Genomic DNA, 27,597 nt, shown 5'->3' with positions numbered 1-27,597 from the left:
GGCAGATTGATGATCAGGCCCCTATTTTCGCTTCCTTCCAGGAGGGCATATTTATAAAAAAATGTTTTAGACGTGCCTGGATCCTCTGGATTTGTGGATCGCCATCTTGGGAAATAACTAAGAATTTCACTTTGGAAACATACCACTAGAAAGGGGACATGTCCCCTTTCCAGTGACACCTCTCTTGCACAGATCGGAGCCCGGGGCAGAGCAATGCTCCCCCTCCCACCCATGAGTATAAATCAGAAAAATGCAGAGAACCCCTAATAGCACTCCCTGACCGAACTGCCCACGTACTTTACACTACAGAGGTAAAGCAGTGGACGTGAACGGTTCATTCACTGCATTAAAACCATTGCGGTTCTTATTGATAGAGAAATGTTGTTGTTCCTCTAATAAGGAGAGAAACTGCACAAACACCCAAACAACACAGCAGGAGCAGCTAATCATTTTAAATTTCTGATGTGGTATTCTGTTGTTATCCCTGTCTTGGGTTACATCCCACAGCTGCTTCAATTTACACTGATACCCAAAAAGCATGAGTGCCTGTAATACACACATGGTTCAGGATAAAGCGATTGTTTCTTCCATCAGTACCTTACTTATATATTCATGAAATGCTAATAAGAAAGGGACATACATGGTGCTTACATTTTATAATAAGCCCCCTCATGCTCTACAGACCTTTAAAATGTGACAATTAAGTTCAGCAAAGCACACATCTAAATCAGTGGGCAGATGTGTGTGTCACCGAGGAGCAACTAGCGGATATACCAAAGCTCATGAAACTCAGCACAAAATAGAAAATCCAACTTAAGAAGCAGAAGCAGAAATCTGTACATGAGGGAAACTAAAAGAGGAAGGTCATATACTTCTCTGCCAACACCTTCTATAATGATCAACCACGCCTCTATGAAACTAAACACTTAGAGCCCAGTTCACAAAGGTAAACATAGACATGTTACTTGTGTACATTATTTAGTCCTACAAGTAGGTGAACCCTCCATTTGCCAATACCCATTTCCCAGTGTAGAGTTGCATGTCTCCACCTATCTCAAATCAGGGGTTAACCTCCTACAACAGAATTTGTATGTGGAAAGGTACTACTAGTAACTTTGCACTTTTTGGTGGAAATCTTGCCACTGTAGCAGAGGTCTCTGAGAAAATGTACGGAAAAATGTGTTATTTATTCTTTAAATAAAATGAAATATACTTTAATGCATATTATAATTGTATATTAATTTAATATAGGTATTATTAACCTACAACTATTAAAATAAAATATCACAGCACATTAACTCATCAAGTTAAATGTATGTTAAAACAATAATTAAAAAAATTACCCACACTCACTAATGTGCTTAATATGTATTTAATATTTAATACATTTTGCTAAACAGTCTTTATTTAATTTAAATCATTTGTAATTTTCTATTTAAAGCTTAACCTACTTTTTATTTACGGTTACTAATACATTTTAAAATAATACTTACAAGTAAAGTTTTTAATATATATATATATATATATAATTTAAACGTCAAAGCAATTTCATTTATTTAACATGAATCCACGGGGGATATTTTATTTGTATTTTCTATGGGAGTGTGTTGCAGTACCAGTGGTTGGCCATGTGTGGTGCTGGCCTTACTCTAAGGCTGTGCTGGAGTACATTTGTACATACGTTTTGCCACATGTAAGACGGTTGTAAGTTTAGAAGTGTAGTTTGTGATTAGCAATGGAATTACTGTTTGGTGGGGGGTGTATTGGCATATCCCTCCATAAGGACATCCTTAAATTTCCCTAAATGTCTCCCATTTAGTAGTAAATATTCCCCATTGCCTCTCCACTCTTCTGGTCTCTCTCACATTTACTGCTAAAGCATATATCTACGTCGTTTGAGATCTCCGCACAGAAAAGGTAGCAAAGGCTGAGGCGGAGTTCTTTGCCAATATGTAAATTATATTTTAGACGATGTGATTAGTAATACTGTAGTGATAATTTAGGTTTGATAATTTAGGTGCTACAAAATACAGTTTGTGAACTTGGCCCTTTGACTCTAAACTGGCTGGAAAATGACCAGGCCTGATGGGTGGTGGATATAAGGATCAGGTCTCCAGAACAGCATATACATTTTAGAAAAAAGAAAATAAAGCCAACGGAGATCTTTTATACACAATTTGAAGATATTCTGGCGGAAGGACTCCGAATGGTAGGACAACAGTGGTTTGCAGTAGAAGGTTAAACCATCAAATGAAATTAATTGAATGTCAGTAGATTTATTCTGGATGCTGTCATCATTTCACAGGTGAAACAGTGGTCAGCCCCGATTTGCTCTTTCGGATACATAGAGAGGAACCTGCACATCTGATCAATGCAGTGGACTCTGATGAAAGAAAAATAAATGATTGTTTCGACACGGGTGAGGAAGGAAGGACTTCATATCTGTCCTGTACTTAACACTAACTAACATCATTCTGCTTTTAGCTCAGACTAGGTCCTAGCTGTGTGACATTACATATTTCCTATGGTGCATTTTTTCCTTTTGCTATATTTCATTACTTGCATTTAAAGATGTTATCTACTTTTGAGTCTGATTACCTGAATATTTTGCTTTTTTCTACAAACTCTTTTTTGCATTATTTCTGTTAAAAAGTCATCACTTGGTTTTCCTAATTTTGTAATTTATTTTGACAGCTAAAATGTTAAGTCCCTTATTCTGCCAATACATTTAAGATTCTAAAAGCTTTGCTCTTCGTTCACAACATATGTCTTCTTCCATTTTTGTATTGTCCTTTCGCCTTTGTCAGTCATGTACTTTATTTTCAATCTCTGTGTTGTTTTTCTTCAGTTTCATCTTACAAACCTTTGTCATTCTTCACACCACTCCATAGAGAGACACACTGGGAAAGAATACAGATAAAAGGGGAAGAAACTGGAAATACAACAAGAGAAATTTTCAGAAGAGAAAACATTAGTGAGTGAGAAGAGGCCAGGTGTATGAACCTATGATCATTTGTGGCCTACTACATTACTTGCTTTTAGAGGGCAAACAGCATTTACAATGCTGCCATTACATCGCAGTGCTTTTACAACGCGTTGTGAGTTGTGTTGTGAGTATGCAATACCTTTACATCGCAAGTCAATAGATCGACTTGCTGTAGGGGGCGCTCTAAGCTCAGGAATAGTATAATTTACTATTCCAACACCTTCCCTACTGTTGCATATGCTAGAGTTGGGATAGTAAATTATACTATTCCTAAGTCTAGCGCGCCCTCTACAGCAAGTCGATCTAATGACTTGCGATGTAAAGGTACGCGTTCTAACAATGCGGTTGCTATAACCACCGCGTTGTAATGGAACACGATGTAATAGCATGCTATATTCTTTTAGAGGGCTTGCTTTTTGAAGAAGACCTTGCACAGCGCAGTTAAGTGAATGCTAGTTACTGGATAGTTCCTGCTAGTTACTGGCTACATGCAGAAGAGGCCAGTGCTACAGCTTGTGAACCATGCATGCCCCCCCCCCCCACCCAAAGCTGAGTAGCAGAAGAGTGTGATACATCTAGGAAGCATAACTATTGGAGGACGAGGTGAATGTGTTCGGTTTTATCTTTACTTATGGTAAAAGAAAGGTGAATAAACTCCATTTTCAGCCATACAGGAAGTTTGTTTTCACTGCTTGACTTTCCCTAACCATTGAATATTGATCCCCTCAACAAGCAGGCACATTTTCATCCTACAATTATTCCTCATAGCCCTCCTGATTTACAGTGAAATATGCTACCGCCAAATCATCTGCATAGGTCCTGGTGGCCACATTAATACGTATGGTATACGTCTTTCAGTTTAAATGGAAAATGGCTCTCTGGTTGACAGTATACCCTTACCAATCCCTGTCCCAATATTTATATTGATAATATAGAACGTACAGTGCAGTATAATAGGCTGTCATGTAGGACAGAATACCTTTCTCTGAATCTGGTCATTCATTGCCGTGATGTGTTCCACTGTTGCTATGTCATAAGGGAAAGTACAGGGTTCCCTTGTATTTCCCTAGCTGGGTCTCTAGTGACCTGAGTGAGGCTGCGGAGTGGCAGATGGCGGTCTCACCTCCCTTCACCCGCCCTGGGTCTGTGTCTTAAGGACATAGGTGCAGTCTGCCTCCACCACTTACCATATTCCCTGACAGCCATGATACCCAGCAGATCCTCATTGACGGGGATTTCTACACCTCACTGACATGTCTCATTAGAACAATAACCGTAAATATTTAATATTTCTTTTATGACTAGAAAGGAATATAAAATGAATTGCTACTTTTAAGCTTCCTAAATAAAAAAATTAATACAGAGAGTATTTCCTTTCTGTATGTCACTGGATTTAATCTGACAATTTCTTTTGCATATTCTTCAATTAACAATGCAAACCTTTTCACGTTAGCAAGTATTTTCTCTCTCTTTTTTTTTTAACATTCAGAGCCAGCTAGGTTGTATTGCCCACCACAGTATACTACTCTAGACTACTCTCTAGTATTCATGACTTTGTGAAGGTGGTTTGACTTTCTGACGATCCAATCATAAATAGTTTTCCTGAAAAAGTTATGATGCTGTTTGGTTATATTTGGGTTGATATCCAATCCGCTTATAGCTGTGCAGAACAATGTAGCAGCAGAACATTGTACAATCGGCCATTTAAAAAAACCAGCAAAAGATAAATCATGTCAGGAAAAAGTAGTGCCTTATACAGAAACCCATCTATCACAATGCCTCACCAGTGATATCCCCAATGCATCTAAGTCAGTATTATTGTATCAATGTTTATTCCTTAATAATTTAGAGTTGGGTTGGGGCCAGTTGGAAGAAACGGAAGGAAATCAGCTACTTTCTTAGTAAGTCTTAATATTATATGTCCTTTAGGGTATACACTGTGGCTTCAATCATGTGGACCAAATATAAGACTATTTGAATTAGTTCAGGCACAAGCTGGATACAGAAAGTATACAATTAGGAGCCTAGAGATATGTGGACAAAAAAATAACAAATGGGTGAGAAGGACAAAAATAGAAAAACATCTAAGAATTTGAATAGATTCCTGTCTTTTTTTCCACAGGCGATACAGTTAACAACTCTAATGCAGTATTCAGGAAAACTCGAGAGGAACAACTGCATCTAATACATGCAGAGGACCCTGAAGGAAAGGAAAGAAATGGTTATCTCAGCCCAGGTATCCTGCTAAAATGCTGATAACAATTCTTCCAGTAATGGAAATATTGTCCTCTCCCAAAGAGAAAATTATGTTTCATACATCTGGGTTGCAGTGAAACAAAATAATTTCTCCCAGTCCTTGATGCCAACACAATCAAAATTCTTTGTAGCCTTAACCATGGACACACTTAATATGAGGAATGATGTACACTGGTAAATTGAGATTGAAGAACTCTGCATTCCTGTTCAGAGAAAGTATAAGTTGCCCAAATAAATTATTCCAAAAACGGAAAACACAGAAACATTTGCTTTTTGTGGGGTCTCCAAAACGTGTGGCCTTCCATTAGCTGTAGGAGCTGCTTTTCCTAGGATGTAAAAAGCAAAGCTGCCGCATTAACTTTAATTGAAAAAGCATGTATTGAATGGGAGATAGGAGGTTATTTTGATCGATGAAGAAACTTTGTATTTATTGTGGAAGTTTTAGAGGCTGTTGTACTTAAAAGTTAACTGACTGATATGCGATGATGATTTGTGGAGAGCTTCTAAATGTCCTGGCTTTGTCAATGGAGAATGTAAGGGCCAGTGTGGCATGAAGGTAATGAAGAGATTTGTCAGCAGGACATAAATGACGCCCTTAAAAAATGCAGACGTAGATTTCCTAGTTTAAATGATTTAGAATTGTCATGTAGATAGTGAATATGTGAGCAGTCTTATTCTGTCAATCTGTTTACTGCGTAATGTGTAGGTCACAGGTTCCAATTCCAGTAGGTAATGACATAGCCTTCCTGCATTTGAAGTTATATAAAATGTGTTGCTTTTAGTTGGTTAATACTAACATCCCACCCTGATACACCATTTTGACAGCATATTACAACCCTTCAGAGTTTTAGTACTGTGTTTAAATGAGTAATTCATTTGCAACAAAGTATAGGCTTCAGTGGCTGAAAGGGTCTGAAGTTAACTCGTCCACCTACCAATAAAAGAAATGTTTGAGCTGATAAAAATGTGGTCACAGTTTGACTAAGGTTCAAAGGGCATTTTTGTTATACATATTTTTGTATTCTCTCACAGCAGATAATATACTGTTAATCGACTCTTGCTGGATACCTTCCTCTCCAATATGATGGATGAAAAAACATAATCTGGAGGAAATATTGTTTCGGGTCCAGAGTAAAGTTGTATGTCTGTGTGTAGTTCATCAACAACAAGAGATTTCGTATCATAAGCGATGTTGTCTGACAGAGTCAGAACATGTTTTTTCTAGCGCTTAGTTCTTGGGCGGGAACAGAAAGCCAGCAATCAAAAATTGGCTTGGCAAAACAGAGGCATACATTGTTCCAAATTCTGATTTTTTAGTAACGTACAGTCTACGAAATTTGGGAAAAGGTCATTCTGCACCTGTTTATGACAAACACATCTTTCAGGTACTCCTTGACCCTTTGAGTCTATCGGGCATATTAAAGAGACTTGGAGTGCGGAGACAAAGCATTCTATCCAGGGAAGGTGACAATATTTGGGTAAAATGTTTATTCTCGTTTAGATCTATGTTTGATTCGTCTCAGTGGCCACTCCCAAAGCTCCCTGGCCACCATAAATTATATGTAGGCTTTCAAGTTTTAACCCTGCAAGAGTAGACTGCCGGTGGTGTCCACAATTATGAGAATGTGATATGAAATCCATGACCATTACAGTATTTGATTTTTTTAGTATGAGCCAACGTTTAACTGAAAAAAGCCTAGAACTTTATTCTAGCTGATTCTTTTGGGTGCCCCCATGGTTATCTAACAAATTGTGTTTTGCTTATCACTCCACATATGCTCTGAGAACTTAATCTCATTGAATCTCAATATCGCTCATTAGTGTTCACTAGAAAGCATTTCTATAGCAGGGGCTAGTCTGAAAATGGCAGAGTGCATAAAAGACATTCTAGAGATAGCAATGTAAAAGCAACAATGTTGACCCCCCTCTCCCCAACACCACCATTGGAATTTTTTTAGTGTTTTGAAGACTTAGAACAAGAGGCTTAAATACAGTCCTTGAATTTGAATTTGAAGGGATTTGTATAGCGCTCGTACACCTGGCGGTTTCTTGGCGCTCACTGACAAATGCTACTTGGTAGGTCGGAGAGAGGGTAAGGTGAGCGTTTAAGATGGGAAGGCTTGGGTGAAGAGGAAGGTCTTCAAGTCTCTACGGAAGAGGGGGTACTGGGTGCAGGTTCTGAGGTGCAATGGAAGAGAGTTCCAGAAGACTGGACCCGTGGTAGAAAATTTAGAGCCACCCCACTTCTTCCGTTTAAAACGGGGAACCAGGAGAAGGTGGTGAGAGGCGGATCGAAGGTCTCGTGAAGGCGTGTAGGATTGAATGGTTGAGTTGATGAAGGAGGGGGCAGATCCTGTCCGGGCTTTAAAGATGGTGCAACCAAGCTTGAATAAAATTCGTTGTCGGACAGGGAGCCAGTGCAGGGTAGAGAGGAGAGGGGTTACATGATGTGACTTAGAGAGGTTAAAGACCAGCCGAGCAGCCTGGTTTTGGACAAGCTGAAGGCGTCTCAAGAGGTAGTTGGGCATGCCATGGTAAAGGATATTACCATAATCTAGGCGAGATGTTACCATGGCTAACAGAATTAGTTTGAGCGCTTCTGGGGCGAAAAATCGAGAGACTCTGCGGATGGTCCTAAGTGAAAGGAAGGCTGAGGAAACCACAGCAGACACTTGAGAGTGTAAGGAGAGTTGATTATTAATTTTAAATCCAAGGGTTTTGACAGAGGATACAGGGGTGGGAGGGGGGCCAAGTGAAGGGGGCCAAAAAGAAGATGTCCAGGGACTGGAGCAACCACCCGTTAGCACCAACTCCGTTTTATCGGGGTTGAGCTTCAAGTGGTTGAAGTTCATCCAGTCCTGAATAAAGGTCATAATGGACTGGACATTGGACATAGACTCAGGGGTGGAGGAAAGGGAAAAAATGAGCTGGAGGTCGTCTGCGTAATTGTACACAGAGACCTCCAGACGCTGTAAAGCAAAAATGAGGGGGGCAATGTAGAGGTTAAACAAGAGAGGGGACAGAGAGGAGCCCTGGGGAACACCACACTGAATTGGTTGAAAATCTGCAGAGAACTCTCCCAAACGAACCGCTTGAGTCCGACCGTTCAGAAAGGAGGATAACCATAGTAGCGCTGTTCCTCTGATTCCCGCCGCTTCGACACGGGAAAGTAAGATGGTGTGGTCCACCGTGTCGAATGCGGCGGAGAGATCTAAGAGGATCAGGGCCTGATGTTGGTTGGTATCCAATCCTTGTCGGAGATTGTCCAGAACCGATGTTATAACGGACTCAGTTGAGTGGGCTGGGCGGAAGCCGGCCTGTCTAGGGGCTAACACGCCGTGACTTTCCACGAACTCGCTCAAGGTTTTAACCACATGCCGTTCCAATACCTTCGCCAGGTAAGGCAAGAGGGAAATTGGACGGAAGTTAACTGGATCGGAGGGGTCCACACCAGGTTTCTTCAGGATCGGGACAATCACAGCCGATTTGAGTGCAGGAGTAACAATGCCCTTAGCCAGCGAGCTGTTTAAGAGCACTAAGGGTGGTGAGGGGCAGTGAGTGTAAATCTGCTTTAATATATAAGCGAGGCAGGGGTCCAGCGGGGAGCCGGACTTGACCAACGGGAGAATAGAGAGAAATGAGTCGATCGAAAGAGGAGGAATTGAGTCCAAATATGCGGTGGCTAGAGGGCAGCGGGGGTCAGTGAAGGTCTGGGATGGGGAGGGAATTTTGCTTTTGATTTTGTTAATTTTGTCCAAGAAAAAGAAATTGAGCGAGTCACATAATGTTTGAGAGGGTAATGGTTTAAGCGATGTTCTGTCGGAAAAGGCAAGATCCTGGATGATAGAAAAGATTTCTCTAGGCCGATTTTCCGCAAGCTGGATTTTAGAGGAGAAATAATTTTTCTTCGTGTCAAGTATAGCTGTCTTGTACTGGGTAAGAAGTTCTGTATAACGATTTTTGGCAGTTGGGCAGTAATTCCGTCTCCATTTTCGTTCGGCTTGGCGGAGAGTGAGTTTTTTGTTTTTTAAATCCTCTGAAAACCAGCGATTAGCGTTTTTGGGGCGTTTGGTTGCGATGCGTTTAAGCGGGGCGATGGCATCGCACCCGGCCCGCAGCCAGTTAGTAATTGCTTCTGCCTGGCCAGAGGAAGGCAGTGCAGTCAGTTCAGGGAGGAAGAAAGGAGAGACGATAGGGCTACGATGTCAACTCGGTTCCATGAGCGCACCCAGACATTTTTCACAGCGGTAGGTTTGGGTGGTGGAATAGGGGATAGGGAAAAGGTGATTAGTGAATGATCTGACCATGAACATGGGGAAATTGAGAGGGAGTTGACCGGGCAATCACGTTGCCAAATTTGGTCCAGGATGTGCCCCAACCTGTGTGTGGGAGCATTAACAACTGATGAGAAGTTGAGCGACCCAAGAGAGTCTGAGAACTCCTTGGACGTGGCGCATTCCGCAGGGTCGGAAGGCCAGAAGTTGAAATCTCCTAAGACTAAGATGGAGGCGTGGTTAACCACCAGGGTTGCCATTAAGTCTTGAAAACAGGGGAGGAAAGTTTGAGGGGAGGACGGGGGTCTGTACACCAGGACACAAGTTAACGGAGGGGTGAAGGAAAGGGAGCGAACCACTAGGCAGTCTGAGATTCCCATGGAGGGGGAGACCAGAGGCTGGAAAGTGAGTTCTTTGCGGGCAATCAAAGCGACCCCTCCGCCGGGCCTGCCAGAGGAGCGATCAGCTCGAATGGCATAGTAGGCCGGGGGGAGTATCGCTAGCAGGGAGGAAAGGGAACTGTCCGAGAACCAAGTCTCGGTAAGAAACAGTAAGTCAGGTTTATGAACATCGAAAAGAGTGAAAAGATCGAGCTGATGTTTTACTGCCGATCTTGTGTTTAAGTATATAGCAGATATTGCTGTGGGGGGAAGGGCATCTGGGTGCCGAATAGGGGGACTGGTGTTCAGATACGTAGGCAAGGTGTTAATATGGACGGTGTTCTGTGGGGTTAATAGCCCTAGGTTGGAGATGCGAGCTAAGGTAGCAGCCGGTGGGGTCCACTTGCCCTGGAGGCTGGTGAGTTGCGAGCGGGAATATTGAGTGCAAGAGGCAGGGTGTATGGCCTCTGGTCTCGGTCGGTCACGGACGGGCGCAGACGGGCTTTCCTTAGGCGCGCCTTCTGCGCGCAATCGTCGCGCCCGCTGCGCTGGACCGCTGCGCTTCCTAGGGAGGCACATACTTATGGGTTAGAGGGACAATGGGCGGTGGGCGTGGCCTCTGATGGGGGCGTGGCCTGTCGATCGGCCGAGGCGCTGTCAAGCGTTTTACACGCCGGTTTCTGGGCAGCGGAGGGGCCGCTTGAGTTGAGAGAGGCTTGGGTGAGCGAATAATTCAGTTAAAAGCACAAAAATTCACAAAGAAACAATTTTAAAAGAACGGTGCGCTCTCCCGGCTTTCCGCCTCAGGAGCAGCGTTTGTCAGGTGGAGAGGCTGGTGAGCAGCGTCTCTTTTAAGCTGTGGGCGGTGGGCGTGGCCTCTGATGGGGGCGTGGCCTGTCGATCGGCCTTGTCTTACCTACAGCAGCAACAAGTAATGTGAGGTTATAATGTTGTTTTTCACATCACTCATGAACCATGATCTGTAGTATAGAGTCACTGTTCAGAAACACTGATGGCTGGGTTGGGTCAATCTGGTTAAAATGCCAGTGCTTATTTGCAGAATACCATAGTGTGACATGCACTCATGGGATCTCCCTATTTATTCCCTGTATGCTAAGGTAGGGATGATCTCTCTAGCAATTTATACAATGAAAACTACTGAAAAAAGAGCAGAGCCCACAAAGACCCAGGAGAAGTAGCCGTAAGTGGGTAGTTGGAGTATGTATACAGAACTATGCATTCATTTGCTTTTACCTGTGATTGAAGGCTGTGTATATCGGGTTTGATCGTTCTGTTGACATTGAATGGGAACATCAACAGTGAAAAAGCATTGAACCAGCATGGGAGCAGTCTGAAGCCAGCAGGGGACTAGACCAACGCCTGGAACATGTAGCAGTGTGTATTCAGTGTATGCTTTACTATGTGGAGCTTTTTTAACAAAGAAGGGGGTTGGACCCTAAAGCACACCTACACTGGGCCTCATCAATAATTGTGAACAACAAAATGTATAGGTGTGCGCTTTCAATGAGCAACAATTCAGCAAAAACCACCTTGACTAATAGAGTGGTTTCGTGTATTTATTACACTTTTGTAAATTGATGTTTTTAAGCATAAACATTCAATATTTTGGATCAAACCAAGAAGAACAGCAATTTTGAACAGTGCATACAACATAAATACCAAAGAAAAAAGCGAAGAAAATTACAAACACAATATAGCAAACCAATAACCAGTCCTTAAATAGTACAAACAATGTGGCGGCAAAAGCAACTATGAATGTCAAGGACTAAAGCCTGCCAACAACAGCTGATCGTCTAAACCAATCGCCACCGGCAGATTGCCCTGTTTGCGTACTATGTGGTTGAATAGCTAGAATTTTAAGGTTATGACGAGCTGTACTGGGGTCAACGCGTTTCAGAACCCGGAATATCTTTAGGGGCTCTTCCTCAGGACTGGGACTGGGTCAAACATTGTGAAAGACACAAACAATTACAAAAAAAGAGAGGGATTAAACGATGGGCCCTAATTTTCAATCAAACCTGATGTTCGCTAAGAAAGTGATTACAGGTCTCTCCTTACCCTTCAGGTAGTGATTTAAACACCAAAATATGGACCCAGCGGGGGAACTTGTGTCCTCTTTCTGTGGGTTTCTAAAAATGGTAGAAAGCAGAATTAGAGTTTGATAGCGTGGTGTGACAGACCACTGCTAATATGGGTGAACTTCATTGAGACTTCTCATTTATTGTGCAAATGCTGACTATGTGCATTGTGCAAAAGGCAACTATTGATGTAAAGAAACTTAATTAATAATACACATATGTTGCAATATGCTGATAATTGCGCGCGAGTGACTCTGCATTATAAGAGACTGACTGTTTTTTTTAAGAAAAACGCTCATATTCGAGTATTCACAGTTTACTGAAAGCTTTACGCAAACCAGAGCGCAAGATGAAATTATGAATTGCTAAAACTTGCCTCCCAGTTCTAACTTTGCTGCTTCAATATAAGTAATGACAGGGGAAGCTGTCACATCATGATAACCCTGTGAAAACAAACATTCACATTCCTAGTCTGGATGGAAAGTTGGGAGGTTTTTAACACAATGTTACTATGCCGCTGCAACCCGTTTCAACGGTAACAATGTTGCAATCACTTCTATTCTGGAGGCATCGATGAAGGGCGCATGAGGTTCAGAAGCTGACCAATTTAGTAAATTTCCTGGAAAATAGAAACTATGTATCAGCGTGTGTGTGTACGTGCTGAATACTCTTTCTCTAGCACAGCCAGACAAACTTTCTTAACTTGCCTGGAAATGAAGGATTCAGCTGTAGCAGTCTCTCCCCAATGTGTCCGAGTCAAACACACTTCTCAGTAGAAAGGACACAGATCACACGAGACCTAACTTGTAAATTCCGGTCACATGGGTGACGCATTGCATGATGGTGCTTGCAGTCTGGAAAATAGAGTGAAGTCTTTCTGAGCTGTATTCAAGGGTTACAGTCTGTTTATCTCCGACATTTCATTGAGGCCTGAAGAGGAAGTGTTGAATTTCATAATTAAGTATATAACAGAATTGAAGGTTTCGAATTTAACCCTGCTTACCATAGGATGGTTACATTTGATGTTGTGTCTCTATACACGCAGATACCTCAGGAGGAGGCCCTCGAAGTGTTAGAATCCTATCTAGAGGGCAGAGAGCGCCCCCATCGGGTACCGACCCAATTCATCTTAGACCTGGCATCATTGGCACTGAAAAATAATTATTTCAAGTTTGAAAACTATTTCTTCTTCCAAGTGAAAGGAACTGCCATGGGATGTCCCTTCGCACCGGAGATGGCGGTACTTTACATGGCTAGGTACGAGGAGCACATTTATATTAATAATCCATACAAAGATTATGTGATACAATGGCATCGCTATATAGATGGTGTGTGGTGTATTTGGGCAGGCACTGAAGATGATCTTCTCAAGTTCCATATATGGCTCAATGATAGGAATCCGGATATTCAATTCAGTTTGGCACACAGTACAACTAGTCTTACTTTCTTGGACGTGGAAATACGACCCACGGAAGCAGGACTTATAACTAAATTGTACACCAAGCCCACAGACAGGAACACTGCATTGCGCTTTAATAGCTTCCACCCCAAAAGTCTGAAATATAATTTACTGTATGGTCAATTCCTGCAGGTGCGACGGAATTGTTCGCGCAGAGAGGATTATGAAATCCATTCTCAAGCCTTGACTGAAAAATTAAAAGCCAAAGGATATCCATCACAACTGCTCAAACATTACCGCAAGTGCGCATTGTTCACACCACGAGAAGTCTTGCTTCAAAAGAGCGTCAAAAAACCAATGACCTGTCTAGTATGTGTTTACACATTTGGGGCACTTACGAATTCTTTCAAAAAAATTGTGCGCCAAAACTGGCACTTGATAAAAGACATGGACAAAGACGCTCCTTCTTCAATCTTCAACCAGTTTCGGGACATCATAAATGCGGCAACTGCCAGGCCTGCAGTTTGACGCTAGAGGGGTCTAAATTCACCAATGGGACCCAAAGATGGAAGCATTCTGAATTCTCCACCTGTAAAACCAAGAACGTGGTTTACACAATCGTGTGCCCGTGCAAGTTAGTCTATATTGGCAAAACGACACAAGAAATCAGACAGCGCATAACCCAACATCGTTCCAAACTAAAGAACAAAGTACTCAATTCTCTTCTTGTCACTCACTTTCAAAATCTAGGCCATTCAGAAAAAGATTTTTGCTGGACAAGGTTTAAGTTAAGGTTTAAGTGTTATTAAACCTACCAATAGAGGTGGCAACCTTGAAAGAATTCTTCTCCAGAGAGAGGCATACTTAATTATGAAATTCAACACTTCCTCTTCAGGCCTCAATGAAATGTCGGAGATAAAAAGACTGTAAACTCCTTGAATACAGCTCAGAAAGACTTCACTCTATTTTCCAGACTACAAGCACCATCATGCAATGCGTCACCCATGTGACCGGAATTTACAAGTTAGGTCTCATGTGATCTGTGTCCTTTCTACTGAGAAGTTTGTTTGACTGGGACACATTGGGGAGAGACTGCTGCAGCTGAATCATTTATTTCCAAGCAAGTTAAGAAAGTTTGTCTGGCTGTGCTAGAGAAAAAGTATTCCGCTCGTACACACACACGCTGATACATAGTTTCTATTTTCCAGGAAATTAACTAAATTGTTCAGCTTCTGAACCGTCATGCGTCCTTCATCGATGCCTCCAGAATAGAAGTGAGTGCAACATTGTTACCATTGAAACGGATTGCAACGGCATAGTAACACTGTGTAAAAAACCTCTCTACTTTCCGTCCAGACTAGGAATTTGAATGTTTGCTTTCACAGGGTCATCATGATGTGATATCTTCCCCTGTCATTACTTGTGCTAAAGCAGCAAAGTTTGAACTGGGAGGCAAGTTTTAGCAAATCATAATTTCATCTTGCGCTCTGGTTTGCGTAAAGCTTTCAGTAAACTGTGAATACTCGCATATGAGCGTTTTTCTTCAAAAAAACAGGCAGTCTCTTATAATGCAGTCACCCGCATGCAATTATCAGTATTTTGCAACAAATGTGTTTTATTAATAAAGTTCCTTTACATTAATAATTGCCTTTTGCACAATGCGCATAGTCAGCATTAGCACGATAAATGCGCAGTCTCAATGGAGTTCACCCATATTGGCAGTGACAAATAAACAAGAAAAGGTGGTTGGGAAAACTTTGCGCAGAGAAGTGACAATGTTCAAAGAATGAATTATCTTAATAGAGCTGCTGCTTCAAGGTCAACCTTACGATGATCACCCCACGTCGTAAATTATGGGCAAGCCCATTTAAAAGTTCATAAGGAAGAGGCAAACTGAGCAACGTAGCTAATATATCGAAGATCTAGTAACAAACAAATGTCCATAGAGTAATCGTTTCTTCTTCTTTATTCCAATCGTATGTACATATGGTTCACGCTTGTGCCTTCAACAAACTTCTTCAAACAAAGCCAAAGCCAACACGTGTTTCGTCCTAAAGGCTTTCAACCCAGGACTTCATCAGGGCTAGAAACAAAGGATAGGCTACATTTATTTACATAATACAAAGTAATACACATGTGGTAGTAAATAAAAACATATCTTGTTCCTTCACCACATGTGTAGACAAAGAGGATCAAAAGAGGAGGATAACCGTACATGTGTGTCGTAAACCCCAGGTAAAGAGAGTCGTCAGCGACATTAATTTTTTATGAAGTAATTATGAGTAGCAAAAAGGAGCATATCACCAATCACCCGAATTAGGTGCAAGTAAGTAAAAAGAAAAGGATAGGTAAACTTCAGTACCATGAATACTCATGGGAAATGCCATACTAATCCCTAAAGTTAAGGATTCAAAGAAAAAAGTGAAAAAGAAAACGGCAAGGTTACTGACTAAGATTAACCGGCATTAATCATAAACAATAATCATGCATCAGTACTGGGAGAGTAAAGTGCACTCGTGTACTACACTTACCAACTCAAACAAACCAGCATCAGAAAAGTGGAAAAGGACAGTCTTCTATCTCTGAAAAGTCAGAAGATACAAAGACTCACATAAATATATCCTGACAAACGTATCAAACAAGCGACCCAACATCTACGTAATCTAATCCCATAGTTATATAGGGTGACACTTATTGCACGAACAAATTGTATAATCAGTTCAAACTAAAGGTTAAAGGAACGCATGTACCTTAACAGATAAGTAGATCGGTAGCTTCAAAGCTTCATCTTTAGGTTCCAAAGTAAATACTTCTTATATTACGGCAAAATCATAGCTTATTGTCCTAACGGGTATAATAAAAGAAAAGGTCCCAAATTAATCAGAAAAGCTGTCCCTAGTGATATGCATAGGTTATTACATTACAGTATCGAAACAAACTATCTAGGAGTAAGAGAAACTCGTAGCAGGATAAGCGGAATAAAGGTGTACATCTCCGTGTGGATTTCTGCTAGTCAGTTCAAGGTAAATGAGGGTACTACGTTGTGTATGTTTTGGACCAATTTATGAGGACTTCTGTCTCGTTAGGCATACTAGCAGTACCAGCCGTTACTCGTGAATATTGGGTCTGTTTATTTATTGGTTTTCGTTAACCTTAGAGCTTTACTTATCCTTTAGTAACGAATATTATGATACTTGAGACCAGACCGCTGATATTTTCTTAATACTAGCACAATACATGTTTATCTGATATGCATTTGGAGCCAGGATATTCCTTTTGGCTCTTTTTTTGTTATTATGAATGCAATCCACACGGAGATGTCCACCTTTATTCCGCTTATCCTGCTACGAGTTTCTCTTACTCCTAGATAGTTTGTTTCGATACTGTAATGTAATAACCTATGCATATCACTAGGGGCAGCTTTTCTGATTAATTTGGGACCTTTTCTTTTATTATTCCCGTTAGGACAATAAGCTATGATTTTGCCGTAATATAAGAAGTATTTACTTTGGAACCTAAAGATGACGCTTTGAAGCTACCGATCTACTTATCTATTAAGGTACATGCGTTCCTTTAACCTTTAGTTTGAACTGATTATACAATGTGTTCGTGCAATAAGTGTCACCCTATATAACTATGGGATTAGATTACGTAGATGTTGAGTCGCTTGTTTGATACGTTTGTCAGGATATATTTATGTGAGTCTTTGTATCTTCTGACTTTTCAGAGATAGAAGACTGTCCTTTTCCACTTTTCTGATACTGGTTTGTTTGAGTGGGTAAGAGTAGTACACGAGTGCACTTTACTCTCCCAGTATTGATGCATGATTATTGTTTATGATTAATGCCGGTTAATCTTAGTCAGTAACCTTGTCGTTTTCTTTTTCACTTTTTTCTTTGAATCCTTAACTTTAGGGATTAGTATGGCATTTCCCATGAGTTTTCATGGTACTGAAGTTTACCTATCCTTTTCTTTTTACTTACTTGCACCTAATTCGGGTGATTGGTGATATGCTCCTTTTTGCTACTCATAATTACTTCTTAAAAAAGTATTGTCGCTGACGACTCTCTTTACCTGGGGTGTACGACACACGTGTACGGTTATCCTCCTCTTTTGATCCTCTTTGTCTACACATGTGGTGAAGGAACAAGATATGTTTTTATTTACTACCACATGTGTATTACTTTGTATTATGTAAATAAATGTAGCCTATCCTTTGTTTCTAGCCCTGATGAAGTCCTGGGTTGAAAGCCTTTAGGACGAAACACTTGTTGGCTTTGGCTTTGTTTGAAGAAGTTTGTTGAAGGCACAAGCGTGAACCATATGTACATACGATTGGAATAAAGAAGAAGAAACAATTACTCTATGGACATTTGTTTGTTACTAGATCTTCGATACATGAGCTACTTTGCTCGGTTTGCCATATTGGCAGTGGTCTGTCACACCACACTATCAAACTCTAATTTTGCTTTCTACCATTTTTTAGAAACCCTTAGAATGAGGGCACAAGTTCCCCCGCTGGTCCATATTTTGGTGTTTAAATCACTACCTGAAGGGTAAGGAGAGACCTGTAATCACTTTCTTAGCGAACATTAGGTTTGATTGAAAATTAGGGCCCATCGTTTAATCCCCCTCTTTTTTTGTAATTGTTTTGGTCTTTCACAGTGTTTGACCCAGTCCCAGTCCTGAGGAAGAACCCCTAAAGAAATTCCGGGTTCTGAAACGCGTTGACCCCAGTACAGCTCGTCATAACCTTAAAATTCCAGCTGTTCAACCACATAGTACGCAAACAGGGCAATCTGCCGGTTGCGATTGGTTTAGACGATCAGCTGTTGTTGGCAGGCTTTAGTCCTTGAAATTGATAGTTGCTTTTGCCGCCACATTTTTTGTACAATCTAAGGACTGGTTATTTGTTTGCCATATTGTGTATTGTGTTAGTCATTTTCTTCGCTTTTTGATTTAGTATTTATGTTGTATGCTCTATTCAAAATTGCTGTTCTTCTTGGTTTGATCCAAAATATTGAATGTTTATGATTAAAAAATCAATTTACAAAAGTGTAATAAATACACACAACCACTCTATTAGTCAAGGTGGTTTTTGCTGAATTGTTGCTCATTGAAAACACACACATATACATTTTGTTGTTCACAATTGCTATGTGGAGCAGCAGCCTGCACTGTAGGGGACCTTTTATTTGCCTCTCCATCTCAGCCCATTTGCAAATGCCTCACTGCACAGACTCAGTTATTCTTTTTGGTCCAACTTGAGTCATGGCAGGTGAGGTGTCAGAGCGCAAATGAAGCACAGCCAGAAACTTACACATTGCTGTCAGTCCCAACAGCTGATCTAGCGAAGCAAAGATAGGCACACTTTGGGTACTACTTAACATGTTTGAAGAGGGTAAATACAATTTTAAGGTTTTTTTGACTGTCGCAAGGTATGTAAGATCAGACAATATGGTAGCAGAGAACCCTAAGCCACATCAACACATGTCTGTCAATATGCTAAAAAATAGAGCTCTCCATTCAACATTAGAAAACCTCTGAACACGTATGGCTTCTATGGAATGGTAGCCAGGAAAAAAACTTGATGCACATATTAGGTTTTCAGAATAGCACAGGAATTAACCACAAGGTTTCAGTAACAATGCATTCCGTACTGATGAAACCAAAGTGAGGTTGTTTGACAGCAATGCACAATAGCATGCTTTGGGAAAACCAAACATTGCATGCCCCACTAGAACATCATACTAACCATTGAGCATGGTGGTGGGGAGTGATATTTTGGGGTTGCTTTGCAGCTACAGACCAGGACATCTCACAAACACTGAGTCCACCATGATTGTGTCTCTGTATTTACTGGATTTATTTGTCTCTGCACCAGTGAGGTAATGGGAGACCATTTGTCTGACAACAAAAACAAAGCCAGAACTGGACAATGATCCAAAACACTCAAGTAACTCTGCAACTAAATGGCTTAAAAAGACAAGAATTAGGATTTTAAATTGGCCACACCAGAGTACATACCTCCATCCCCAGTGCTGCAACTGGACATAAACAAAACTGCTAATAAACAAACACCCTGTAACATCACCACACAGAAGCAGTTTTGTACGTGAGAGGCGCCAGAATGTGAGACTAAAGGCTGTCTCAGGAATTTTTTACTTCACGTTATTGCTGCTAAAAGAGAATTTGCATACTACTGAATCTCAGAGCTCACTTTTTCACACAGTGATTGTGAATGTTTACTGTTTTTGTTTAATAAGTTAGTGAAACTTGTGCATGTTATTTGTATCATGAGTTCTACTCGTAGGGCTTTGGTGAGGACTAGATGAAGGTCAGATACGTCTTACTATCTAAAAACATACAATCTTAAGAGGTTGTACTTTCTTTTTCAGATCACTGTAAGACATTTCGGTCTGTGTTTACCATGTAGGACTGTTAGGTATGCCTCTTGTGCGTAGCTATTCTAATAAATAGAAACGTTTCTTAACTGGCAATGGAACCCTTTTGAAAGATTGAGTTAAACCCTTCAAAGATCCAAACTTATGCCAAGCAAATTACAAGTAGCTTTTTGCAGTGGAGGCAAAATTCACTGAACTATTTACCGGGATTGTAATTCGTGGCCTGCAGGTTACACAAGAGTCTTTCCAACAAAATAATGAACTCACTGAGCTATCGTACTTAACATACAAATCTCTGATCTACACTAACAGCAGACAAGTAGCCCTCTGAGTTTTAAGTTGTTCTCTGAGGATTCAAGCCTTTGATTAGAGATTGCACAAGGGTCTCTCCAGCAAGTGAAATAACCAAGGGGTTTTCTTACTATTATTATACTCTGAAATGTACTGGATATAAATAGATCTCTACATCAGGCTGTTCTCACATGCTGGAAATTGAAAAGACACTAGCAAAAAGGTTAATTTTAATACCCAGTTCTACTCTTGTGAATGAAGTTGAACATTGAAGCATTGCAGTGAATTTGTAAAAAATTGCTCACTGAAATAACGTTTTATTTTTATCTAAGATTTTTCACTCAAAAATACTGGCATGTGTTTGAGAAAAGAAGAGCCAGTTTCCATTTTCATTGATCATCTTGGTGAAGAAGTCAGAGAAACCATCACCGACCACAACACAGGTAAATTACTAATGAAGATTGAGGTTGTTTGTTATATTTTAAAATGTCTGAAATATGGCAAAAATAAAATACCAGTTTATGGTATTGTATCATTGTTTACAGTTTGCTAAGTTTACTGTTAGGCTGTGTCTCACATATGCAGTATACCAATCTAGACAAATGTCATAAAATGCAAAAGTATCATACAAATTAGCTAATCTCACAGGTTTTCCACCAAAATATTGAACCAAAAATATAATCTGACATTGATATTGTGGTCAACATATACTAATTATAAACATAGCATAATCCAAAATACCAAAGTAGTTTTTTTTTTCTTACTATAATTTTGAAGTTAAAAAAAATGATCACCTTATTTTTGTTTTTATGATGGTGTTTTATTGTATTGTATCATTTTCTGTTTTTAATTTTTTTTTTTTTTTTAAATATGCTATTGTGTATGTTTTTTAGGTTGGTGGGCCTATTGAGAGATTGTCGGCTGGTGGTTTTTAAATCCATTTATATAATGTTAAATACATTTGTATTTGTTGTCATAACAGTTGTTAGTTATTTGTATACATTTTAATACATTTAAAAATTATATATAGGTTTTTAATTTCGGAGTGTGTGCTTTATTGGGGTATTGGATGGATTGTGTTTTAATTTTGTTTAATATAAATTGATTTATGTTATTTTAACAAATTTAAATGGTTTTATATGTTTAGATGTAAAACATTTTCATACATTATGTATTACAAGTTTGATTTGCTGTGTTTATTGGGGTACTGGGTGAGTGGTTTCTTAATTGAAATATATACAATTTTTGATCAAGCAGTTAACATGTAATAATTATACTAATTTGAAAATTGGCACTGATTTGTATATTTAAGACTTAACTAATAAAAAGATTTCTAAATTGAATTTTTAAAACGTTTAAAAGGCATAGGGTGTATTTTGGGTTTGGCTGAGGCATTTTTAATTCAAAAGTTATTTAATAATAAAGTGTTGCTGGAATATGAATTAACCTTGCAAAAACAAAAGACAAGAGGTGTTTGGCAAAACAGGGACAGTTTATTTAATTAAACACTTCGGCTGGGAAGCATCCACAGAAATGAGTCTGAAGGCTGTCTCAACATACATTTATTCTGAGTGCCAATTATATACAGTCTTTGGAGCATCAAAAAACATTTTAGATCTTATTTTAGAGAAAGGAATGCGGGCCTAGTTATGGGGTGTAAATCAGGCCACCTGATACTGAAGACAGGTGGGTCTCGACCTTGCCTAAACACAGTAAAAGCCAGTTGGTGAAATATCCCGATGTCTGGTATTGGGAGAGTGTGATCGCTGCGTGTACTGTGTGTGCTGTGCTCTCATTGGCTGAATGCTCCTCACCTCCAGCCATATGTCCTAAATTGGGGCCTATCTCCTGGGACCATTGATGTATTGCTCCCTATCTGCGGGACTAATCTGGGTTTTTCCAGATCGGGTGTTACGTGCCACCCCACCTGTGATCTGTCAATCAGTAGCCTCAGGCCTAGGTTGCTGGGCTTGCCTGACAACATATTTCTTACTCAGGTTTGATAAAGAGGTCATCTCAGGAGATTTCAACAACCGTGGCTTGATCTCGTTTTTTAAAATACATGTATTGTTAAGTAGATTGACATCAATATTAATTGTAAGTGGTGTGGGAGAGGTCCCTCAGCAAGCACTGTAGAAATGTTGGGATTGGCCTCCATTTGACTAGGCAGATTTCTGGCTACAGATGGATGTGCCACACCCATACTAAACAGAGGGTATACAGAGGTACAATAACTTTTGAAACATTGCAGGTCTTGGGATGATTTCCGTAGGAGACATCTGTAGTCTTCTGGCGATCAGGGGTTTATTTTGCTTTGGTGAAAGTGCTTAAAAGTGTTTGTTTGCAAATACCAGTAAAAAACACAGTCCGTGGTACACACTTGGACCTGAATGGGGCTCTGAAAGTAGTCTATGCAGAGGTGGGGGTCCGCTGTAAGGGTGGTGCATTTGTGGCTCAACTGCAGACCTGTTGGATAAGAGCTGTTGTTTGTAGCTTGGTTTAGAAAAACATGTATCCTTATGTATCATCCTAAATTAAACTTGGGGTTTCCTGTGCTATTCCTTTTTGGGGGTTTCCTCCCATTTTTATTTTTATCACTGCAATTTCAGTGGGGTACTGGAAGGAGGCCCCAATTGTGATAATTATTTAAAAAATTTAGTGGTGAATGGTTATTATAGGTCTCCTGGGTCTTTTACTCATGAGTCATCGTCTCTTCCCCCTCACCACAACGGGAAGGGTCGTTTCAGTAAGCGGGTGATCTTGTCTATTTAGCTCCTTGTTATGGGCGTCATTTGTCATCTAGCCTCCTACCTTCCTTAATGTACTCGGAGGTAATTTTATTGATGGGGGTGATGTCTTTTGAGCTATGTCTGCGCCAGGCGGTGTAAAAGAGGGGGTGGATTGCAATTGGGTGTTTGTTAATGCTTGCACCGTGCTCTGAGGTCACGTGTCTGATACACTAGCTCCAGCTCGCAGCATAGAGTGGGATTCTCCCTAGTGGTGCCAGGTGTCTGGGTTACGCCCTTTTTTCAGAGACTTCTTTTGGGCTGGTTTTGGGCTTCTTTTTTGCAGGTCTTTTGGTCGCTTCCCTAGGTTCTCATGAAATTTGGTTATTTCCATTGTCGTTTACCGGAGGGGGTCAGAGAACCATCCAGCATCCAGCAGCCCTCATGTGTTTCTGCTGTGACGAGGTCCAGGATTGGGCATACTTACTTCTCTAGACAGTGTGTATAATGCCTTGTGTGCCGTCATCTTGGTTGCTAGGCCAGGTACGGTGGTGATCCTATTTCTGAGTTCCTGGCACGGAGCTATGATGGAGTTTTGCAGACCTTCCCCTTTCCAGGACACCCTCTCTCTTTGACTATGACCCACCCAAGATTTTTGTGCTTGCTGTCCCTGCCTGTGGCCAGAGACTTCCATTCCTGGGACACGATACGCTTTTATGTTTTGGAGGGACATGACCTGATGAGCAGGCTTTGGGTGTTTTGGAGAACTTTGAAGTAAAGAAGGAGGCAGGATGTTGCTTAGTGGAGAGGCCCGAACTTCCTCAGATTTTGCCCAATGCGGGTAGCAGACTGGGATGATCAATTGTTCTGATAAGCTCCCTACTGACTCGGCGCCATGCAGTGGTTTGTGAATTGCTGGAGTTTTACTGGGGGCACCATTATCCCAAGCGTGTGGAAAATCCGGCTCTTGATACTGGAACATCGCCGCATTTAGGAACCAAAAAGGGGCCTCCATTGGCTTGGAGGCAGATGAAGGCGGTTGGGACTCCATGCCATGAGGGAAGTTTGGTCTCGGGCCGGAGGCCCAAGAATGGGGTCGCTTTGATTTCGTATAGCAACCTATCCTAAACCTGGGTGCCTGTTTGTTTGCACTGGTCGGGCAGCCGCCCTGCCCCCATCATCAGACTGCCCTCTTCCCAGGACGTAGCCACCCAATCCCGCTTTGGGGGATCAGCAGCAGAGTGGGGCCTAGGCTCCTTCAGGCACCCGAATGGTGGACTCCAGTGCTAATTCCAGATTGACACAACGTACAGTAGTCCTGAGTTTCCCAAACGCAAGTAAAGACTTGAAATTCCTAATATTGTCTTACTAGTCTTTATCCTGAAATGTTTATTGAGGTGTGCGTTAAGTTATTTTTTCTGCATTGGGGAGTTTGAATCTATTGCGTATTTGAGTTTTGTGCTGGTTCGAAGGTATTGCCTTCCCATACAGTTCTCCCTCCCTTCCTTGGTGCGGCCCTTGTCCCTGATGAGCTGGGTTCCCTGTCTGCTGTGGCCACATATTCGGCCAACCACCTGGTCCTTGTTACGGTGGTGTGGTCCCTAACTGAATTTGCTTTGGTTGAATGTAAGGTGCATTCGGATTTGTCTGGGCTTGATTTTGTGGATGGGAATTTTTAGGGGACTAGCCTAGGTTAACAGTCGTTGCTCATGATACACCTTTAACCGACATTGGTCGCCATGAGGCCCATTCTGTGGCAATAGAAACATTCTCTGAGGTCTGACTGCTGCCAGCCTCCCTGACCTCTGCCGTTAGGACTGGCTGGCAACCCTCTGGGGTTCAGAGGTAGAGTTCTCTTCAAGACTGAGGTCATCTGCACGCTTGCCGCCAATGCGGCTTCGTCAATGGCGATCTTTTTCAATTTGTGTAGGAGCAGTTTAGCGGTGTCTCATTGGTCTTGCTCCTGTTTTTCCCTGTCCTTTTCCTGTTTTTCTCTGTAGTAGTGCAATATGTCGGCCTGTATTTCTTGGCAGGGTTTGGTGTCTAATCCTACTAGGCTGTCCAATCCACTCTGAATTTCAGTGGGCAGCCCCTTTTTGAGGATGTTATAGAAGAATGCAACCCAGGGCATGCGTTAGTCCACGGCTGTCCTGTTTCCTGTCCCCTAATTCTGTCCAAAATGTCAGTTAGTCTCCCCAAGTTTCGGGGTTTCTGCCATCAATCCTCTTACATCTGGTCAGTCAGGGATCATTTTCCTCAGGGCCGTCTATAGTAGTGCCTGAAAGAATTGAATATGGCATCATCATGCTTGGTTTTGGACAGCGTGAATGCTGGGATGCGGGCTGGGGTGAACACCATGTTGGTCTGCTCCCCATGAGGCTTCTGAGCAGGCTCTTGACATTGCCTACTGCTAGATTTATTCCAGCAGTGTTTTTCTCAAAACACAAGATCTATTTTCCTGCCCCATCCATCAATGGGGGCAGTATAGCCCTGAGCCCTTCTTTATCCATCTGACCCCTTGGCACATAGATGCTCCCTGTTATGCCCTTGTGCAATAACAGGCATATTTTGGGTTGGAGCGGCTCCAAGGGTTTCTCCCCAAGGTAGCATTCCTATCGTCTCAGGCAATCCTTCTTCTCTAGTCACTCTCTCTCTCTGGGGGTCAGTTTGTCTGACCGGCGCTTCGGGGGGCTGCGGACCCCTTCAGCACTGCTCTCCTCGAGTGCGCGTAAAGGGGCCAGGTTACCTCTCCTATGCCTTAATTGGATTTGAACTAGGCAAAACTTGGTCCCTTATTTCCTGGCCGTCTCCTCGCCTACGCTGATGATCTTGAGGTTTGTGTTCCCAATGGGGATCTCCCCCCCGATTCTTCTTTGGACTCCCCTCCATGTGGAGCCCTGGCCCTAATCTTCCCCGGTTGAGGGTGAGCTGCTCTGTTCTCTCTTGCTGCTCCCACTGCGAGAGCTATCTCTCGTCTCATTCCTAACTCGTGCCTCTCCTCTAACTCCCACCTGGGCTGCCTCCTTTGTTCGGTGCTGTGCGAGGTTCTTCTTGGTAGGAATTTGCCCTCATACTCACTTTATGTCATCTCTCCTGCTGCCTGAGCACACCCTGGGGGAGTATACCCTGTGGCTCCCCCCTCGATTTCAGACCCCGGAAGACTAGGACCTACTACCTCACCCGACTAGTGGTGTCACTGTCCAGAACAGCTATAAACCTCCCAGGCACCTGAGAGCGTTCTAATGGGTGGGTTGGAATGCAGGCTCACCGCACTGCTGGGGCTTGATGTGTTGAATGACATGGATGGACGGGTCGAATTTCAGGGAACCCTAGCACTGAGCTGGGATGAGGCTGGAATCACCTGGGCTTGCCAGTCTGGTAGCCTACCAGTCCTAGATCTAGTGGCTCGCAACCCGATGGGGGGCTCTCCGGCTCCCACAACCGGCAGGTTGATGTATCCCATTGCAGTAGCGGCTGGGATGGCAATCATCAGAGAGAGCACCTCCGCTTCTGTGAGGTGCGGATGACTTACGTGCATGTTCAGAGATGGAATTGTCGGTATGGGCCACCTCTAAGATGGCCCACAGTTCTAAGCAATGCCTCCCTTCTAGCTTTCTTTTGTCCTACATATTTGGTCAGAATGTGTGTCCTTGTTTGTTCTGTTATGTTGGTGTCGAATGTTCCCCCCTTCTGCCCGGTGAACGTGTATGCCTTAGTGTGCGTGTGCTATTCACAGCAAAACTTATCTAGTTTCATAGCCTATGTGGAGAACCTAGTTTGCATGTGGTTAGAGGAGCATCCATGAACTTTTCAAGGGAACGGTATACTCTAACTTCTTGGGTCAAAATAATTCTACATTTCTACTCTGATCGTCGGGAAATATGTACACAGGATTATGCTGGCAATAACTGCTTACTACAAGCTCAGCTTTAGACAAAGACGCGTCAAAAACAGTCTTTTCACAAAAAAGAAAACAATAATGCATATGAAGGGTCACAACCTAAAAGAAAGTGCAGTGGTTAAATTCAAAACACTGAATTTTTTGCAGCGGAATAGCAAATATGGAACAAAAGTTTGCAGGAATGTCAACTTCTTCATACGTACATTAAGTCATTAACAAGGTTCAACATAAAACACAGTTGCAATAATTTACCAGCAACACAACATCTAGAATATCCAAAACATCAAGAATCTAACATCTGAACACTAAAATGACAAAAAAGGGACGGAGAGAGAGCAATAAAAACGGACAGAAAAAATGGTGACTTTGTCATAAAACCTTAGACTGCTTCTAGTGCATGCTCCCCCATGACGAGGGGAGACTCTGCAGGGTACAAGGGACTAAGTGAGCATGATTGTCTGTAAATATCAGCTCTGGGACAAATATAGCAACGATATACGCGGAGAAGAAGGAATAACTTGACAATCACAGGTCCTCCTTGGCTAAACACAAGCTACAAAAAATCAAGTACTGGGAGAATGGATCACTTGTCCTGTGGTATCAGGGTCTAAGATCTTAGAAAACTATGTAAGAAAACCCTCATATGAGCACACAGGTCGGGGGCGGTGTATCTTGATTCTCCGCCTTCGTGTACTATCACAGCATCTTCATTGGGTCTCTTTTGTTAGTATGCTGTCCTTCACCTGGAGGTAGACCAACTGATATTACAGTAGCGTCCAGGTATCAAAAAAAGGAGAGGGATGTGCAAAGTGCTCATAAGTGGTGAGGTTAAAATTCCCTACTCAACTCCAGAAACTACAATAATTTTTAATGAGAATACG

General features: G+C 41.7%; 1 protein-coding gene across 1 annotated transcript in view; it reads left to right on the top strand.

Moving 5' to 3' along the window:
- The window catches only part of LOC146821360 (uncharacterized), a 450,624-nt gene that overhangs the window by 347,050 nt on the left and 75,977 nt on the right, over positions 1-27,597 (top strand). Inside the window, exons 11-13 of the mRNA XM_085609832.1 lie at positions 2,306-2,419; positions 5,109-5,222; positions 20,422-20,532. Coding sequence (XP_085465958.1) covers positions 2,306-2,419; positions 5,109-5,222; positions 20,422-20,532 — 339 coding nt within the window. The remainder of the gene's footprint in view (positions 1-2,305; positions 2,420-5,108; positions 5,223-20,421; positions 20,533-27,597) is intronic.

This window comes from Triturus cristatus, chromosome 6, assembly GCF_964204655.1.
Source record: "Triturus cristatus chromosome 6, aTriCri1.1, whole genome shotgun sequence".
Classification (NCBI taxonomy): Eukaryota; Metazoa; Chordata; class Amphibia; order Caudata; family Salamandridae; genus Triturus; species Triturus cristatus.
The sequence above is the reverse complement of the archived record's forward strand: the minus strand, read 5'-3'. Positions and strand labels throughout refer to the sequence as shown.